Source organism: Elgaria multicarinata, chromosome 10 (assembly GCF_023053635.1).
Source record: "Elgaria multicarinata webbii isolate HBS135686 ecotype San Diego chromosome 10, rElgMul1.1.pri, whole genome shotgun sequence".
Taxonomy (NCBI): domain Eukaryota; kingdom Metazoa; phylum Chordata; class Lepidosauria; order Squamata; family Anguidae; genus Elgaria; species Elgaria multicarinata.
Window position 1 is genome coordinate 73,283,966 of NC_086180.1, and position 21,558 is coordinate 73,305,523.

General features: G+C 39.3%; 1 protein-coding gene across 2 annotated transcripts in view; it reads left to right on the top strand.

Moving 5' to 3' along the window:
• The window catches only part of SPOCK3 (SPARC (osteonectin), cwcv and kazal like domains proteoglycan 3), a 205,141-nt gene that overhangs the window by 109,720 nt on the left and 73,863 nt on the right, over positions 1–21,558 (top strand). For both annotated transcript variants that reach the window (XM_063136342.1, XM_063136341.1), the window contains exon 4: positions 7,264–7,390. In XM_063136342.1, the coding sequence (XP_062992412.1) occupies positions 7,264–7,390 (127 nt within the window). The remainder of the gene's footprint in view (positions 1–7,263; positions 7,391–21,558) is intronic.

Sequence of the window (21,558 nt, forward strand, 5' to 3'; positions counted from 1 at the left end):
CTTTTCTTCCTCTCCATAACGCTAGAACTCAGGGTCATCCAATGAAATTAATAGGAAAATTGATAGGCAGTAGATTCAAGACAGACAAGAGAAAGTAGTTCATCACGCAACACATGACTAATATATGGAATTCATTGCCATGTGGCCACTAGCGCATATATATATATATATATATATATATATCACCTACCATTAGCCAGGATAGATGAATAGAGACTCTCTGTTTCTCTGAATCAAAAATAGGCAAATTCTCCATGTCCCGTCCCCCCCCCCCCCAGATTAATTCACATCTTGTTGGCTACGGTGGGATGCAGGATGCTAGAGCAGATGGACTCTTACTTGGTAACAATGCCTAAACATGACCCAGTAGTTCGTTTGCCTCTTTATTCCTTTTCTGGAAACAAAGCCCTATGAAGAGAGACTGAAGCAACTGGGCATGTTTAGCCTGGAGAAGAGAAGATTGAGGGGAGACATGATAGCACTCTTCAAATACTTAAAAGGTTGTCACACAGAGGAGGGCCAGGATCTCTTCTCGATCATCCCAGAGTGCAGGACAAGGAACAACTTGCTGAAGTTACAGGAAGCCAGATTCCGGCTGGACATCAGGAAAAACCTCCTGTTAGAGCAGTACAACAATGGAATCAGTTATCTAGGGAGGTTGTGGGCTCTCCCTCACTAGAGGCATTCAAGAGGCAGCTGGACAACCATCTGTCAGGTATGCTTTAGGGTGGATTCCTGCATCAAGCAGGGGGTTGGACTCGATAGCCTTTTAGGTCGCTTCCAACTCTGCTATTCTATGATTCTATGATTCTATATAAACACAAGATCTATTTATTTACTATTCAAAACACAAGGTTTTCCAGAGTAGGCTTACTGGTGGTATACTCCCTCGTTTCATCCTGATAGAATAACTATATCCCTCAACACACTTACATGCATTACTGTGGCAAAGTTCTAATAATGTGCCCCACTCCTTCGTTATGTTGCTCTGGAGAAAGTGGATACCCCACCTTCAGTTTCTGTGCAAGTATGCCCTGTTCTATACTCAAAAAAATACAGTAAGCGTTAGGGATGGCGTTTCAGTTCCAAACTGACAGCATCTTCTTTCCCATTTCTCTTACCTATAGAATGTAATTTGAGTTCCCTTTTAGTAATAAAAATCAAATTAGGCAGTCACAGTGCAGAGAGACATTCTGCAGAGAAGGAGAGACAGAAATCCCATGAGTGACGAGTAATGAGTAAAAGCGAGCAAGGCTTATATAAACAGACACCATTGATACATTTTTTATGGGTATGATTTGGAACACGTGCAGGGAGAGGAAGTGATTTATAAATGCATGAATGAATGTGCTTGGAGACGGTTGGAAGTGCTTGCATCTTCTGCATACATACTTATTTTTATTGTTTGAGTCATACACAGTGCATTTCCAAAAAATTCTTTCATTTGGCAGCTTGTGCTACAGCGGTTTGCTTTCTTTTACAGTTAATTTGTAATACATGTAGAAGTTCCTGAATGTTCTTGTTGCCAGAATAGTATGAATTTTGTATCGGGGAACCTAGATTTGTATATAATTATCTTCTTTCCTTCCTGTTGAAGTTAAAACAGGGAAATAATAAATTGAATACTATCATAACTAGCATTCAGAGCCCAGGGATTTTTTGACTTCCAGAACTGAACGTAGCTCATAGTCTTTCCATTCGAAAAACCCATAGCTGGTTGATCCAAGCTTTTTTTCATTTCACTGCATAATTTGGGGGATGGATGTGGATCACTTTTTTATTGATATTATTACACAATTGGGAATAAGAAATTCTTGCCAGTCATTCAAAGATCTACCTTCTGCCACCCTTGCTCTAGCCCATTGTCAGTGGTGCCTAGAGCAACTAATATCACAACTGGAGAGGCTCAAGCAAAGAAGGAAGTAGATTTGTGGTTGAGAAATCCTCATACTTAATGAAAGCTCTTTGGTGTCCTCTACTGTTGGGAATTCTAAAATACTTTATCTTGGCAATAAACTTAGGTGGCCAGGAAAACAAGCATATATAAATATTGGCTTGTTTCTGCCCCTTAATCAAAGTTAATGCCAAAGCAAAAAAATAAATAAAAAATAAGTAGATGAATGTTTCCACAATATGGAGATAAACATATGCTAATTGGAGCATTTCAAATTGCTGTTAAGGGGACAGCTAGAAACAAGGCTGATTCAAATCTTTGCAAGTTCAGGTCTATCATGCCATAAAATAAAGGGTTAAAGTAATTAATTTTTATACGGCACATTAGCCAAAGAACAAAAAATTACAACTCAAAAATACAAAAATAATAATATAAAATGCAATTTTTTTAAAATAATAAACAGATAAAAAACAATGAGTTACAATAAAGGCTTTTTAGTTGACAGTTTAAGGCTGTGTTCAGACAACATGATAGTCAATGGTGGGGTAATAATCAACTCAACAGTTGTTTATCTAGGGGGTACAACATGCTAATAATCAACCGTGGTGTGGACTAGGATCAGCGTTGAGTTGACTATAACTTCATGCTGAGTTGACTCACTCATCTCCCACCTTCTCCCCCCCCCCCAGTCCTCCTCCTGGTATCCCATCAGCCATTGCTGCCGAAAACCTATCCTGCTGGCTAGACTACAGTAGCAGGTGCCACTTTGATCCCTCTTGCCTTGTGACTCTGTGGCTGACAAAATAACCAATGGTGGCCAAGGAAATAATCAATGCCCTCCACACAACACGATAACCAACGGTGGTTCAAATAGCTAACCACCAACTATTTAAACCGTTGTTGGTTATCATGTTGTCTGAACCCAATCTGTGTCTTGAATTCAAGCACGGTCCATGAATTCCGAGGAAACTGTTATTTGAATTGCCGTTTGTTTGATAAATTTTCTTTTAAATGTGTTCAAGAAATACTTTTTTTTCTGAATGGAATCCTTATTTGCATGTAAGCCTATTTTTAATTTAATCTCGAAAAGCACATTATTTCTTCAATCCAGTGCCCTTGCTTCATCTCATTCTTCTGCACTTTTTACCAAGGAAAAGAAAATCATAGCTTCCTATAATTAACCTTTAAAATGTCATTTTCGATTTTCATAGTCCTTAAACTGTCTTTTGTGTTATGGAGATTTTAACTTCCTAGATGATATTTTACAATTACATTTTCAGCATCATGTGCCTTATCTCCCTTGTGTGCTCTTGACTTTGTGTCTTCTTGACTTTGTCTTCTTTCATAATATCCCATCTGCCAAGAACAACTTTCCTTTTGATATTTGATTTATATTGTACTCTGTTATGTATGCTATGGCTTTAGAAATAGAATTTCCGTTTAGGAATGGCTCCATAGAGCCCACTGTTAATAATAATTACAGGATGGAATTCAGTTCTTTAATAGTTTAGTTAGATTGATACCAAGTGCTATTGGTTTTGTGTGAATATTATAAAGGTGTTGTCGTCCCATCCCCCCCACACGCACATGCTCACTCACACTTGGAACCTTTATATCGCCCAAGGTTAAATGTCACACCTACCAGAGCTCTGCTGCCCTGGGCAATTTTCCATAATGCCACTCCCCACCCCCAGAATTTGTCAGGAGACAGAACTTATTATTCAATAAAAATGGAACATGTTATTTGTGTGAATTATGTTTTGTGTCATTACAACTCTCTCTGTGTGTGTGTGTGTGTGTGTGTGTGTACACGTCTGTGTGTTTTCACATAATGAACAAATAAGTAGATATATTCTTCGGTTAAAAAAGAAGCTACAAATAAAACTAGACCAAACATACCTAAACTTTGTTAGATGAACCTCCCTAAAATGTAAAAAGTACTGAACCTCTTAAGAATATTAATGTACATATTGCATAGAACTGTCTTCCCCAACCTGGCACCCTCCAGATGTTTTGGACTTCAACTTCTATTAGCCCCAGCTAGCATGGTCGGTAGTCAGGAATTCTGGGAGTTGTAGTCCCAAAATATCTGGAAGGTTCTCATTAGCATTAACCAGTTTGACTGGTGCAGTTTTCCCACAGCCACACTGCTGATGCTCAGCAGACAATTACATATGTAACTTAATTGTCTTAAGCTTCCTTAGAAAGGGGTAGCTCTTTCGGCATTTGTCATGGGGGAAAAAATCAAACTCGGAGGCTTACAGCCATCCGATGCAGAGTGGGAGGAGCGGTGAAGACAATCATAATCTCTGTGCTCTTCCCACTCTGCATTTTGTCTAGGCAGCTTTTTTGCCCATCTAGCTGGGGCTCTGCAGAGCAGGAGGGAACAAGGCCAGGGAAGCCCAGGGACATGATGTAAGCCTGCCTTCCCTGTCCTCTCTACTTCCCCTCCTCCCTGAGGTCACTTTTGTGAGCTTGGAGAGGCAACAGTTGTTGTTCTTTCCACACTGGCTATGAGTGGGAGTGGGAATGGGAAGGAAGCTCAGATTCTTGGCTCTGAGGTTGGAGTACTGTCTCCAGCCTCGGATCCAGGAATAGCCAAGCACCATAGGATCCCTCTAGTAGCTAAGAATTTTCCACTCATTGGCTACAGAAGTGTGCCATTATGAATACCTTTTAACTTAAACCCATTTTTTCTCTTTCTCAACTTTATCTTTCTCTCTCTTTGCCATGGGATAGCAAAGACCGAAAAAAGTCTATTGAAGCTGTTTTTAGAAATAACTTTAGGCACATTTTCTCCCTTCCTATATCATCTTGTGTCCATAGAGAACAAAACATTATGTTTTATTCTGGTATTTTATATTTCCCCCCGTCTTTTTTGAACCATCGATACAGCTCTGGCTATTGAATGGCATAGAAATGTAATGCATAAATAAATAATAGAGTCCTGATGCTCCCAGGCTGACATATTAAGCTAGCTGAAACAAACACATTTTTAATGGCTTAATATCTGAAAACACCCAAAAACAGATTACCCTCAACTCCACAGTTAAAGGAAAGTCAAACAGCTCTGACACCTAGGCAAAAACTACCACTGTAGATTTAGTTCTCCCACTATTGCTCTAACAAAAAAGAAGCAGAAACAGATAAGCTTAGGCTGGCAGAACATGCGTTAATGCTGCTGTCACAACCCTGTCTTCCCAGGGCCTCAGAAATCAAATTTATCACAGAGAATCATGCTTTATATTGGGAAGCTTATCATGAAGCACTATTCAAGAACAGCTGATTATTTCCCAGAAGTTCTAGGGTGACATTGAAATAACAGCAAATGGGAAACCTGTAGCTAAAAAACTAGCTAGTTCAAGTGAATACATGAAACTCAGCCCATGCAGAGCTTTCTTACTCACTGCTGCTTGATCCCAGTGATGTAATGTTAAAGATTTTTCATGGATTTTCTTCTGAAATGCTTTTTTTTTTTAACAGATTTTTTTTTTTTTGGTAGTTTCGGAAATGCATGGTTTTATAAAGTTAATTAGTCTGGCTATATCCAAACAGATGTTGAAGATGTCGAGTCATTGGCCTGGATTGGACATAAGTATCTCAGCTTAATAAACTTTTATATACCCTATTTCTTCGATTCTGAGACGCACTTTTTTCCCATATAAACATCTCTAAAAATGGGATGCATCTTAGAATCGCAGGTGTGTCTTAGGTTTTTTTTTTCCTGTTGGTGGTACTGAAATTAGTGTGCGTCTTACAATCGATGGCGTCTTACAATCAAAGAAATACGGTACACAAGACTTGTGTTCATGCATTGCCTTTCCAATGCTTCTTTCTTCCTCATTGTCTGTGATTGAACACTTCTTGCCTTAATTATCCACAGTTTTCCACTATATCCGTCTTGTGAAACTATGTTTAGCAAGATTGGAACAAGCCAACCATGGTTTGAAGTTGGTTTAAGATCCTGGCTTGTTCTGTTCCTGCAAATCATCATTTCCCAATTCAGACGTAATGGAAAATAATGGTTAACTAGCTGGACTCGTGCAAACCATCTGCACTCTAGTTCTTTATTGCTCAGTATCGTACTTTTCCAGCTTTTCTGTGGGCACCTGGAAAAACCAGGTGCAAGGCCAACTCGGAGTCCATTGGATTCCCCCTTCCCAGCCACTCCCCCCCCCCCACTCACCTGCTGACCAATCCGTGCGGCTTACTTGAGGCCTGTGCATGCGTCGGCGAGCTGCCCGGGCTGCTCTCTGGGTTCCCCCCAATTCCAACCACTCCCCCTTGCTCCCTCCCAGCCATCCCCCTCATTTCCAGCTGTGTTTATATATCTGGTTGCTTAGCCACACAAAGTTTTTCTCATAGCTTGGAACCTCCAGCGTGTCATAGCTCAGAACCTCTGTGCCACTCATTGCCTTAGCATTTTGTATTTCTAGATTAAGCCAAGAAGTGTTGAATCATAGCATGTCAAGAAACAAGAGGGTGAGAAGCAATGCAAGAATGGAGTTCTTGGGCACAAGCCTTATGAATATCTTTGCTTATCAGGCTGAGCTGTGTATACCTGAACCAGGCCACTACTTGATATGATGCAGACTATTCTCTCTTAACTGTTGGTTTGAGATGACGATTAGTTTGGAGAACCAAAACAAATAGACAATGTGATGCAGCTGTCTTTAATTATATTTCTCCTACTCCACTTCAATGAGAGGGCTCTGCCTTTTATTATTTATTCTGCCCATACTGCTAGGGCTGCCAGTTTGCTGTTAGATATGCTTCCCTGTTCTTGATTGACAGTGCACAGTGAAATGTTTATACTCCATGTATTTGATGGGATTTTCCTTCCCTTGACTGTCTTGAAGTATTCTGATGACTCATATGATGCTCCCCTTTCCATTTGCCTTTGATTAGTCTGTCTCTGAGTATGAGATGAAGGTGAGCACTGCCACATGAGAATTCTCTCTCTCTCTCCCTCCCTCCCCGAGATTGTATAAGTAAGCCCAAGGGTAACTATGTTCCTTACAATGCCCGTGTGTGTGTTTGTGTGTAGATTTAGGAGTTGTAATTGTTAGGTCAGTGTTGTTATCCAGTCCTCGCAAACTAGCAGTCCATTCTGATTTTTGGAGGAGTTCTAAACATTTCTCTTAATCAGCCATGATATTAATTGGGAACAACTATTTGTTTAAACTGTTCATTTAATTTCTTTAAATTAAGCCATGAGAAGACAGTGATATGTTTTTTGGAAAGTTTGTTTGCCCACACAATTGTTAATTAAAAAAAAATTAAAGGATTGTGGATCTCTGTAGTCATTCTAGGATGTTGTTGTTGTTGTTGTTGTTGTTCACAATTGTACCTGCTTTGTTTTCTTTCAGTATGAAAGAGGCTGGTCTAGGCCATAAACAATGGAGAGTTGGGCCTCTTTCATCAAAATGCAAGCAGTGTCCAGTAGTTTATACCAATCCTGTTTGTGGATCAGATGGCCACACATATTCCTCACAGGTAAGAATAATTAATGGAATTTATTAGCCATTATATAGCATTCTACTATCATAACATGGTTTGCCCTGTTTAAAGATATATACTAGCTCCTGTACATTCTTTAAAATATGTTTAATTCAACCTGATTTAAAATAAATATCCACATATAGAATCATTAAACAAGCTCCCTTGTCAGCATTATGTTTTCCTTTCTACATATTTCCAGAAGAAATTGAATCCAATTTTAAAATGGTCATTTAAAATAAATAATAAAATTATTTCTTCACCAATGTGTTGGTATCAAGAGATAAAATCCTTTTTTGCATCCCATTTTATGCTAAACGAGTATTATTAGCAGCTTGCTTGCTTATGTAAACCGCCCAGAGAGCTTCAGCTATGGGGCAGTATACAAATACAATAAATAATAATAATAATAATTAATAATAGATAATTTTTGGGTCTTACGAATTGCTCATATGACTAGGTAGATGTAAGGTTGTATTTAAATCCTAATAGGCAATACTAGGAACTCTTTTTTCCAGACAGCATAATATCAGTATCTTAAGAGGTGAGCAAAATTTGTGCATGACTTCTTTCTTATTATTACCAAGAGTCACTTTCAACAAGCAAAAGACAAAAACAAACCATTATTTTCTGCAGTGAAATTGTACATGTTTATAGCTTCTAATGAACAATGGCATTCCCCGTCATTTGGGGGCTTTTCACCAAATTTCTTGTTTGGTTCCTATGTGAACCAGGGTGTAAATAATGAAGTGCCATATTTTATCTCCTCTGCTTGTAAGTGTGTGAGGTAGCATTGATTTATTGATTTAGTACGTTTCTAATCCACCCAATTACTAATGTTCTGTGGGCAGATTAGAAATAGTTAAGAAACTAAAATGCTGTTTTAAAACACATTTAAAAATATAAAACACACTGCAAATATTTTTTAAAAATAAAATACAATATACAATACACTGAGTCCCCTTCCTCTAGATTCTGAGGACCAAAGTAAAGATTCTTTAATTACACGTAACTGAACTGTGGGTGATTGTTTTCTCTTTTGTTTTATTGATTCCAATAAAGACTTTTTATTTTAATGCTGCTCATTTCCCTCCTTCGGGGGTATGTCTGAAATTTTGGGATGAACTATCTACAATTAAAGAAATATTTATTTTGGTCTTGAGTGTCCTTGTCTTCCACCATGTCAGCAACTCCTGGAACCTTCTGAATCCTAAATCAAACCATGCTGAACATTTTCAATGCTTTACTGTTTCTATATAAGTAGCTTGTGATAGGTTAAATGATTGGCTATACATTCAATGTGGCGTTATGTTATGATGATAAAACATCCTATGAATAAATTTTAAGGTAATGGTCAAGAATTATGACTAGAAAAAAACAAGAAATATGCATTTAATTAACAAGGCTGACAAAGTTTCCTCCAGCTAGATTAGCAACCTACCAATAATTAGAAATCCACCAGGCTCCTGTTTATAGTTATCAGTTGAGCAGCTGTTTTGATGGTACCCAAGTAGTTAGTTCAAAAATAACTACTTGACCATCATCTGGGTCAACAGGTTAACAGATAAAAAACAAACACATTAAGGGTGCAATGTGATGTGTATTTGGCTTGGGAAAGCTAGGAGCTAAAGTACTTTTTTTTCTGTCTAAACATGCATAGAATTGCTCCCTAAAGGTTCAATATTTTGAAAGCGTTCACCTCATATTTGAATTTGGAGTTTCCCCAACTGGCCCAAACTAGATTTGTGTGTTTATTATATCTTCAGCCATAACAACTGACAATCTTTTCCCCAAAATAGAGAGGGTTGACATAGATGCTCCGAACACTATCTACAGGTACTGGGTGGGCAGCTTGTTTTCTCCCCCCCCCCCCCAAATTTTGCTCATAAGTATAGTTGAGGGAAGTACATGGAGGACTGCAAGCCTTAGATCACTCTAATCAGTGCAAAGGCAGGGGTGTTGGTGGGGAGAAATAGGCAGCAAGGCAAAAGAATAGCAAACTCTTAACCTAACCCCCTTAGTCAGCCTTCCCCAACCTGGTGTACCCCAGATGTGTTGGACTATAACTCCTATGCACTCCAACTCATCTGGAGGGCACCAAGTAGGGGTGGCTGCCCTTAGTCTTTACTGTAGTAATGAAGCATAAATGGATTCTCAAGATCAGGTCCAGTCTTCTTGATTGCTTGCCTATGCTAGTAAAGTTGTATGCCTTCAGAAGTCATTCAGACTGCATAATGTTAATTTATAAAAATCAAGGTTATCTTGAGGGGTAATCAGTCTTGAAATTGACATAAAAGATAAATATTTTTGTTCACTCCAGGCAAAGATTATTTTAATTGTATTTGTCAAGCTTCAATAATGGGCTTGACATTCCTGTATGACATCGCAACCTTCTTTCACTTGCAATTTATTCGTCAATAGCTTTTTGTACATTTACAATGCATTTTTGAACACATGTCAATAAACTGGATCAGTCATGTAGTGCTGCAGTAAAATAAATGTCCCCATAGCGGTTGCTTTGGGATTTCCAGGTCATGCTCTCATACTCCCATGAAATCCATGTGGCTGTTTGATCAAAGTATTGTACAAATGATAGCTGAGGAATTCTGGTAGTGTAAACAATAGAGATGGCTACTTGTAAGGCAGTATTACAGCTAGATCTAGTTCCTAATCTGAAACTGAATAGAAAATATTGAAGTTCTGTGTTAGTGTTTTTGTGATCTCATCTCATTGATGAGTAAGCATTTCTCAAGACGCACATTCTCCAGTGCAGATCATGACTAAATCTTTTCAACATCTAGTATTTGCTCCTAATCCCCCTTTCATCCCAATGTTCATGCGACAAAGTTCACACTACACAAACAAAGTTCTCAGGAGGTTTCCAGGGGAAAAACAAATTTATTTTCCCTTTTGTCTTAAAATCAAAGGATATTGGATTTAGCATGTTTAATTGATGTAAATGTAGTGAGCCTGTATGCTATGCTCATTTTAGATGCTGTACAGTTATCTAAAAAGTTTTTCCAATATTCCAAAGTAGTTGAACTGGAATATGTGATTCGACTAAAATAATATACATATGTGTATTCTTATACACATCTACCAGAAGAAATCCTCATTGAATGAAGGGGCTAGGTTTGTGGGTGACACTAACTTATTCAGCGTAATGAAAACCAAAATGGACTGTGAAGAGCTTCAAAAGGCTCTCTCAAAATTATGTGAATGGACAAAAAAATGGCAAATAAGGTTCGATCTATGTAAGGTTAAACAGGTGCACATAGCAACAAAATTCCTAACGTCACATATACACCGATGGCATAGTGAAGTCATCACAGATGGCTCAGGGAAGTCAACTACGCAGGTAGAGGCTGTGAAAAAGAGAGATTATTAGGAAATAGATTGAACAGTAAACTGCCAGTATCATAATGTCCATATGCAAATCTGTGGTGCAGGGGAGGGCTATGCTCTCATCACCTGCTTGTGGGCTTTTCTGATGCATCTGTAGGAAGCAAGATATTGGACTGGGTAGACCTTTGTTGTGATGCTATGGTGCACTTATGTTTGTTAGCTGCATAGCTTGTTGACTTTTTTTTTTCAAGTAAGAAAAGATAATGCATTTGAGCAGTAGGTATTAGAACTCCATAACATGTAGGGTTATACTTTCTTTCATCTTCCTTCAGATTGGCATTGTTTAGGAATAAGTGTGCAATCCTATGGACTGTGCCCTTGCTGCTCAGAAGGCCCTGAACTTGGAGGCTTCTGAGATACCTATGCCCTGCCAGGCTGAAGATGGCAGAGCAGGAGGAACATTATCTTTGCTTCCCTGACATGGTAAGAAAGGGAGGAAAGGAGGCTAGAGGAGGCTCAGGGCATTTCATAACTTGGCCTCTCCTCTCCCCTCTCCTCCCCACCCCACGGAATGCCCCCTTTCTTCCTCCCCCGAGGACATATTTCCAACCTTGAAGAGACAGTCGGCATGGTTCTTTCCAATGCTGCCTGTGATGGTGGTCGGGTTCTGGGTCAGATCTCTGACACCTCCTTCAGGGATTGAGTGCTGACTCTGACCTCAGAGGGGTTTTCTAAGCCATTCTATGGTCCCTGAGATGCTTGTCCAGGATTGATCTCTAGGTGTGAGACTTTTGGGGGATTATTTTGTAAATACAAATGTCTGTGTGACTTCAACAACCTATGCCAGTCATACGATTTTGAATAGGGTCAGTCCACCATTCTCTATTTTTTTCGGGTATAAAATGGAATTAATGCAGGTAAGTAAGCAAAAGGTTCTAACAATTTATAGTTTCAATTTTCTACATTTCTGACAACTAAGAATCCCCACCCTCTCTTTTCTACTTTAAACACCAATGTTCTTTTCTTAACATGATGCCACATGAAGAGGCATTACAAAAAATATAGAGTTTTTATCTGATACATCTCAATCTATATTTTTGGCAATTTCATTTCATTTTTTCCTGGCTTTTATTATATTTTTGGAAACTGGTAATACTCACTCCTCTATATAGCAAATGTTTCTAGTTGGTTGTAGAATCCTGTTTCACTTTCACGAGAGATGAACTTGTGTGTCAGAAATTAAGAATACTAGTAGCAATGTACACATTTCCTGCTGAGAACATCCATTTATGATATAACCCAGAGCAGCAAAACCTCTGAACACTAGTTTTATGTTTTTTGCCCTAGAATCTGCCTTGAGCTCTTCAGATAGGTATAAAAGCATACTTTTTTCATAATGAATATTCAGTATCCTATTTCAAGACTTAAAGTCTCTGTATGGATGTTGTTTTAGGACACTTAGTGTGGTTGCAGGAAGTTAAATGAGGTGTCAGCTGTAAAATACAGAACATGAGAGATTTACTGAAGAACACGCTTTTTGCCAATTTGTCAGAGGAATTTTAAAAGGAAAATCTCCAGTTGGGATTAGAGAAAGTGAGAGAACGCAGCACATAAGTGTTTGAGGAGGGAATTCCCAGTAGGTGAGGCTGTAAAGGAGAACGTAAGGAGTCATTTTCAGAAAGCAGGGTATTTGGGGGCAGCTGAACCCCAATGGGTTTTCTAATGGATTTTCCTTATATCAAAGTCTACAGTCCTTAATTAAAACAATTTCAGCTGTCTATACACTGCTAGCAAAATATTGCAGAAACGGAGAACCTCCTTATACTGAAAAATGGAAGAAGATGACCTGGCACAAAGTTTTAATGAATAAGTTTGCATGTTATAAACTTGAGGAAAGGAATAGTAATTAGTTCATTGGAATGTTGTTGCTCTTTCACTTTCTTTGGGCAAGGCCTATGGATATGTTAGGCAAGAAATGTTGAACATTGTTTAAAGAAGATACAAAACTATTCTAAATTATTTAAATCATCTAAAATTATGAGTCCTTATTTTAATTTTAATTTTTTATTTATACATATATTTTTAATAAGTAGTGTGTCCTCGTTTTTTCTTTATAAAAATCCATTTTAGTTGGCAAAAGTTGAGGAAAACACAAGCTACCTGTTCGTTTCTAAGCACTACCCAGCCATTGACTTGGCTTCGGTGATATCAGAATTCTGGTTCCATTTTATTGAAATGAGCATGTGTACATTTTTGAGCATGCCTATTAGACTCAAACTAAGGTGAGAAGTGCATTCTGATTTAGACTGGAGGAGAGCAGTCTAGCCAGAATCTTCCTGAAAGACATCTTCCCCACTGCTACTTATTTTCCCTCCTCCGGCATGCAGCCACAGGGAGAGAATGAGGTATGTTCTTGGGGGCTGCACTCAGTTCAATTGTGAAGCCAATTGGCCCAGCCAATACCCTTTACAAGCTGATTGTGTGACCTAAAACAGGTCACACAGTCAGATTTGCAACATATTGGGATTCTTTGGGTGATCACAATCTGGAAAGGATTCTCCAAAGATAGAAAGCTTAAAAACTGCTAACATAGATGAATGAAAGGAGGATATCTTGGGATGCAAGCAGAGCTGAAACTCAGCTTGTAATGACAAACTGGTTCAGTAATGAAAACTGATAGTGGCCAGCTGGAGTTAAGGGGAACAGCAACCTGCAGAAGAAGGGGCACTTCGACCAGCAGGTGACACATCCTAATGTCCACTAACCATTTGGACCAACCACTGTCTTTTAACTACGTAAAGCCTACCCATCTCCACCATGAAGAGTTGGTGGGATGGATGTAGAGTAGTTTGTTAGAAACCTTCTTTGGAGGGAGCTGGGCAAGTTCTTGTCTGGATTTACACTGATCTGGGTGCTCCATCCACCACCAGGACTCCCTTGGGAGGTTACTGATTAGACCAGGGATGGGAAATGTCACACCAGAGGACCACATAGACCCCCCTATTGGGTATAGATTGCCCCACCCCCTTTTCCCCGACCATCTGGCTTTTGCACAGTTTTCCCCATTCTAAAAGGTGGAAATGAAACCTTACGTTACTGGCAGTAAGAGCTTTATGCTGCTATTTATGGCCTCAACCACCACTAGAATGCAACTCCTAAGAGCTTCTCCAAAATGGAATTCAGCCTTCTAACTGAAAGAGGTTCCTCACCGCTGAATTACACCATAAAAGTGTGGAAAGTTGTTTCTATGTGCTGGGAATGCACAATGGAGTTCTCCTCTCCTACTACTGTAAACCTTCGAATTTCTTCTTAAATCCTAACTTAGGGGCTTTTTAATTTAACTATCTTGTGGTGGTTTAGAAAGCCTGAGCATTCAAACTCGGCTAGCAGATATGGCTCATATCTTATTCTAAATTTGTGATAGTGCATGTGCCCATAATGCTTGCCCAGTATCAATAGTTGAATTGTGATTACCCAGTTTCCCCAAAATGATATAAAACCATAAGAAGGGCCATGGTGGATCATACCAAGGGTCCATCTAGTCCAGCATTCTCTGTTCACACAGTGCCCAACCAGCTGTTGACCAGGGATCCACAAGCAGGACATGGTGCAACAGCCTCCTCCCACCCATGTTCCCTAGCAAGTGGTATATATAGGGTTACTGCCTCGGATACTGTAGGTAGCACATAGCCATCAGGACTAGTAGCCATTGATCACCTCCTCCTCCTCCAGGGATTTGTCCAACCGCCTTTCAAAGCCATCCAAATTGGTGGCCATCACCACATTTTGTGGTAGTGAATTCCATAGTTTAACTATGCACTGTATGAAGAAGTGCTTCCTTTTATCTGTCCTGAATCTCCCACTAATCAGCTTCATGGGATGACCCCGGGTCATAACCTTGCAGTCATCATGTGAGGGAGATCCCTGAGGAATATGAGGAATTCAGAATACCATGAACTGCTTGGGGCCAAAACATACATTACTTAAAAGATGTAGGTAGTAACTATTTTTTTTTTTACACTAAAGTAGATGCAGAGAGCCTGATTAGGACTTTCATGGCGGAGGGGCTTTAGTCATTTCCCCCCACTATGGGCACGATCTGTATGGAGGTTGCCTGCAATTTCTATTGTGAAATAGTGATTCATTTGCTTTATGGGTTAAAGCCCCCCTACCTTCACACTAGGGTCACAATCAGGATGGATGTGTGTGTCCTTCACTTGCTCTGGAGTAAAAATGAAATGGCATTTCTGTACATGGCATTTCTGTAACGTCTGTTTTTAGCCCTTAGTCACCAAGCTTTGAATAAACATTAGCTTGTTGCAGCTTTCCAACAGTGTGATGGCTGAACATTTACCTGCCATGTTGGATATCAAATTCACTGCTATGATCCAAACTAAATAGAGAAGTCACTGCAACATGGGAACATACGATTTTTCTGAATTCACCTACATGTCCTATTCTACTGTGGCTCAACATTGCATTAATTTTAAGTGCAATGGGGTAAAGTTACTTACAAAGTAATTTTGGCTGCAGCCACATTCATAAATGGTCTTGCATGGCCCCAATCACGCAGCCAGGTGGGCGAGCCTCCAGGATCAGCAGCAAAGAGGCCAAGACCACCCCGTTGCTCCCGGAGCCCGGGAAGTCTTTCCTCCTTGCAAGGCATGCTGGGAGTTGTAGGTGTTTCATGGCTGACCACAAGAGCTGTGCTGGACGAGGCGGCTACTCTGTGAAATAGCCGCCAAACCCTCGGACTTCTGAGGCCGAGTTTCGCACAGCCCTAATAATTTCCTTCTTCAGCATAAGTTATGCAAACTAAATAGACTTCCAATAATTTGCATATGTGTTAAGATTCACATTTCTTCAAGATTTGGACACTTTTATTGGGGCAAGGATTAAGGGGGATAAGCGGATAATGATACTAGAAAAAAGAAGGGTGACATTTCGGCATAGGTAACTTGGACATACTGATAGATTATGCTAAAGATTTCTACTTCAGGGCAGGATCTACACCACTGCTTTAAAATGGTTTATAACAGTAGTGACAACTGTTGGGGCCCAGGACACGCTCCCTATGCAGTCTCCAAAGCGTTTCCAAAGCGTTTTATCCTGCTTGGTGTAGATCTGATCTCTCTTGCAGCACTTGCCTGATTTCTCATCTTTAGCAAACAACATTTACAGTTTCTAGGCTTTTGTAGGCTTCTCGAATCTTGCTTAAGATTCTAGAATCTTACTAGAGAATCTTGCTTAAGAAAATTAAACGAAATTGTCTAATTATCATATTTTTGCACTCCAGCACACAGCCTTCCATGCAGCTCTTAACCCATAGCAACAATATAGTACATTATAAACAGGTCAACTATTTCCACCTTTAAATCCATTGCTGCTTTCATTTTACGCAATTTGTAATGGCTTTTAATTAATATTGTCTGTATTCATTTAACCTAAGCATTGCTTTGAAGTGTGCTAAAGCAATGTATTATTATTATTATTATTATTATTATTATTATTATTATTATTTAACTGTTATTATTTTGCCTTGATGTGCCGCCTTGATTATTCTTAATACTAATGGGAGTGAAATATGTGCTCATCAAGAGAATAGATCTCAGCATTAGATTCAGTTACTCTTTCCCCTGTGCTTCTAGAGAAGGGGTGCACTGTCTTTTAGGCCCCAAGGGCTGCATTAGATGTGTGGTGGAGGCCTCACATATGTGTGTACATGCACACATTCACATACAACATATTATACAACATTTATCACTCACCCCCCCCACTTATTCATACACCACATCCACATGCATCATCCATCATATCTAAAGTGATCCTTAGTCAACCACTCAGAGAGGACTTCAGGCACATGACTGAATTACTGATGAGAGAACAAGTTGTGGCTTGTAAAAGAGAAAAAGAAAAACGCAGCTGCTTCTCATTGCTGGATACTGTTTCCCAATTTGGATGACCAGAATTCAATTCCTAGTGACCATAATGAACGTGGTGGCCATATTCATGGTCTCCTGGAAGTTGCTATTTCAGTAATCCAACAGAAGAATTCATGTCTAACCATTTTATATTGTGCATGGATGTTATATGAAAGCATAAAAAGCGTGGGAAATGCATCTTCTGAAGGCAAGGTTAAACATTAATTCCTTCTCAACCAAACGCTTTTAGACTGGGTGCGGGTGTCATGATAACCCACGATGGGTTAATTAAACCACAATGACTTGATTAATCCATCGTGGGTTATCATGTCATCTGGTGGAAGTTTCTTTACCCTACGATGGCTTATTTGGCCAAAATAACCACTCTGAGAAGCCACAATCTGCAGAGTGTGTTATTTAGACCATCAAGGTTATTGTGTTGCCTGGAGGTCACTGTGGCTTATTTTGGCCAGCTAGAAAGATGTGCAGCAAGAGCAGTCAAAACACGCTGCTATCCTCCTCCTTGCTGGCTGTCAGTGTCAGGGTGCAGGGTTTTGATGATGCATTGGGTGCCTCCTGACTAGGAGAGGCTGTGTGTGTGTGTGGGGGGGGGGGGGTTGGTTGGTTCCAATCCTGTAAATTCCCAAGGTTTTTTAGCCATTTCCCCCTTTTTGGTGCATTTGGGATTTTCCCTCCTTGGTGAGTGTCCCTGCAAGGGTTTTATGGTGGATTGGCTGCCTCCTTACTCTGAATGAAGTTTTGTCCCGATCCTGCAAATGTCCAGCACTTCAGAGGTTAAACAGTGCCGTTATTCAGGCGGAAGCACTGCAGCAGGACGGGGGGTGGGGGATAGTGAGTCAAATTACATGCAGTAGCTTAATAAGCCATTCACAGTAGTGTATTAGTCCACTCATTTGGTGCAGGATTGTGGGCAATTTAAAAATAAGCTACTGTGAGTAACTTATTAACAAATTAGGTAACTCCGTTTGAGTATAGGAAAGAAGAGTCATGTTGTCTGCATAAAGCAAAAAAAGAAGTAAGGTCTCCCCTCCCCATAGCAAGTGGACAAAAACTCCCCAATGCCAAAAAATATGATTAATACAAAATTGAATCAGAATACCACAAGTATGGATTTCTATTTAACACCCTGTTTTGGTAATATGGAAGAACAAGGAATGCAGCCCGTCTTTATCTGTTTACTTGTTGGCACTTATGCAAGTCTAGTCCAATAGAAGTGCTCATATTGGTTTTAGAAGGACTTCTCCAATATAACTGGTCACTGAGAGCTTCTCTACATGAGTGATTTATTGCACACTCATGATTTGGCCAGTCACGGAACTTTGCAGTCTATTTATATGGCACTGTCAACCTCCAGGACGTCTCCCACCCCTTCCCTAATCTTATTAAAAATACCATGGAGATAATGGAATATTTAAAATAATTGCTGAATTAATTCTGCCACTAGATGGCGATGTTTCATTTAACTTTATGGAACATTGGCCAGAGGGGAAGATTTCAGTTACAAATCACGTGGTCACTGTTGCTTGCCATCTAATGAAATCCATAGTGAATGTGGGGGTGGGGGGAAACCAAGGAAAAAACCTTAGTAAGAGTGTGCATTTTTTCTCTTAATATAGTGACAATCTGAAACTCTTCTGCAAAGTACTTGGCATATTTGTCTAGTTTTGGAATCTACCTATAACATTTTTATTTATTTATTTATTTATTTATTTATTTATTACATTTTTATACCGCCCAATAGCCGAAGCTCTCTGGGCGGTTCACAACATTTGAGTCAGATACCCTGTATCATGCCTAGATACAACTCCAGCTAAGAACCCATACTTCTGTTACCAATTGCCAGTGCTTAGGCAGTTAGAAGAAGAGGCAGCAGCATTCAGGCACCCCTACATTTTGCCTGGATTCACCTCTAACTGAGTGGGCCCCTTCCTCCTGCTACAAACTGGCTCTGATGAAGCCATCAGAGAGTAGCAGCCGTTTCATGATCTGCTGAACTTTGCATCTTAGATTTCAGTGCCAGAATTTTATTTTTTCCTCCTCCCTCCCAATCCCCTTTCCTTTTGTGTTGTGTCTCCTAGGTTTTAATCTTGTGTGCAAGGACTATTTTATTTCTGAACCTTGTAAGTTGCTCTGGAAGCCTTAGAGGAATAAGTAAATAACTGCATTGCCTAAGGCCAAAGGCAAATTCGTTTTGGGCTTTTTTCTTGTCTGTTTTATGTTTCATAGGTACATCTATCATTATTTAAAATATCTATGCAGGAGTTAATAACCGATGTTTAATAAATTTCAGAGTGTATTACCAAAATGAAAAGTAAAGAAAGAGCTATAAAAATACATATATGAATCTGTTCTAAATTTTAAGCCCAGTTAAACAATTTGCAAAGCTTTTTTTCAAAGCACCATGAAGTAGAGTTCCTGATTAAGTATGTATGTTTTGCATTTTCCCTACAATTAAATACTAATGAGCATGCCCTTTATGTGATATTTTAGTTCACTTATAACTTTATAAATATTTCAACCTTGGATAATTGAGTAAATTGAACTTGATGAATTAGCAATGCAATCAGTGGGTGTAGTTTAAGAAAAGATATTGCATTGAAAAGTCAAATTATAATACATTCTTTATCATATCAGATTTCATTTTAAACAAATGATTCATTTAAAAAAAATCATACAGAGATGAGGAGGAAAATAACACAAAGTTTGAGAATATATTTTATAAAATGTATTGTACCAAACTCGTATTAGTTGTAAGTTATAGCAAAGTTGGGAAACATAAACATGTTCACTACCCAGCCTTCCCAGTTGAGTAAAATAAATAAATAAACCAAATAAATAAACCAATATCTGTGAGGTGGTTTTTTTTTTTTAAAAATGGGATGTTTCAGGCATTTTTAAAAATACTCATTTATTTTAACTGCTAACATTAGCCTATGACGAAAAAGATAACTATTGGCCATTAATGAAATTATATATATATATATATATATATATATATATATATAATTAAATGTATAAATTGGAGGCACTACTGGTGATTATTTATTTTGTCTTGGGATATTTTTTTACAATCTTTCTTCTCTTCCTTATAGAATCTTGTGGTTGAGAAATGGGCCGAGCAATCCTAGGGCCATTAGAGGGGGAGGATCTCGTGATATGGTGATCACGAGTTTCTTCCCCCCAGTCTACACATGGCGGGTGACGTCCTGGGAGAAAGAGGACATCTCGCCTGCCATTTTAGTTTTGTTTTTTTTTAATCGAAAATGAGTGCACAAGCACTCGATCGCTAAAGGTAGTTTTATTTTTTTAACAAAGAGACCCTACTCCCCCCTCCCCCCCAATGGACACAGAGCTCCTGAAGAGCTCCATGACCCATGCCTGGTTCCTTCTCTTCGCGTTTCTTCTTTTCCTGGGAAGAAACCGGGATGGCTGGCCACATGTCCCGCGGACTCGGGATCATCCTGAGACAGCGGGAAAAGTCAGGATTAAAGCCATCCCGGCTATCCCCGGGAAAGTCATGTGGGATGATCCTGGGACAATCCCCAGGATATTGGCCCATCTACACATGCCCCTAGTCGCCGAAGAGGGTTGGGATGGAGTGGAAGTGCTCCTCTGTCCTCTGAAAATTGGGGGCATAAAATACCCCCAGTAGTGTTTCTGCTAGCAATAGGCTCCAAAGCAGGGTGATTGGCGTGGGGTTGTCCTTTGATCTACTGGATCTAAAGCCCCTTCAATCTCCCAAGTAGTGGGCCTGTTAATTGCAACAGCCTGGAGCTGGCACAGTTAATTTCCATTACATTAAAACCAATTGAAATGTGTTTTTTTTTATTAAAAAATGTAGAGAACTAAAAGAAACACACACCATCACCACTATAAGCAGTGCATTATCCACCACTTACATTCCTATTTGCACACCTTTTAGGATTGCTCAGTATGTTGTTAACCAAGAATTTCCCAGTTCAAATGTCTCGTCTGCCATGGATGTTTTTGGTGGACTTAAGCAAGTCATTTACTCATTCTCAGCCTCCAATCCCATCTGCAATTTGGGACTAATACTGACCTTCCTTACAAGGTTATTGTAATAATTATTGAGATAATGTATGTGAGGTGTGTTGAAGTTTGAATGCTTGAAATCTGTTACCATGTTTTCTTTATCTACACATGTTGTTGTTGTTATTATTATTATTATTATTATTATTATTATTATTATTATATTTATTTGTATCCCGCCTTTTGCCCAATACTGGGCCTCAAGGTGGCCTAATATACACATATATACTGGAAACATCCAAGGAACATATGTTGGCACCTTTAACCTAGAATCATGGTGCACCATGGCAAAACTGGCATTTCAGAAGGGTACCAAAACACACGAAGGCTGCAGTTGATAATAACAAATTATAAGGAATGCCAACAGGCACCCAACTGGATAACAGTTTCCCCTAGGGTGACCATATGTAAAGGAGGACAAGGCTCCTGTATCTTTAACAGTTGTATAGAAAAGGGAATTTCAGCAGTTGTCATTGTATGCATACAGCACCTGGTGAAATTCCCTCTCCATCACAACACCTGCCCTCTTGACCAGATACAAAAGAGGGTAGCATTCATTATTTGGTGTCCAAAACAAAGTTCTTTATTTCCAGTCCATAATCCATATACGTGTGTTCAAAATAGAAAAGAAAAAAGTGATGTAGATTAAACAAATGAGACTTGGCTTTCCTGCCATGGATATTGTATGCAAAAAGTTTCAGGGTATAAAAGTGGGGAGGAGTCATGTGCAGCTTTGGGTCTAGGTCATCCCAGTGGTACCTTTCATCATTAGGGTTCTGATTAGCCAATCAATGGGTGAGAGTTGTGAGGGTTGAAATAAATCCTCAT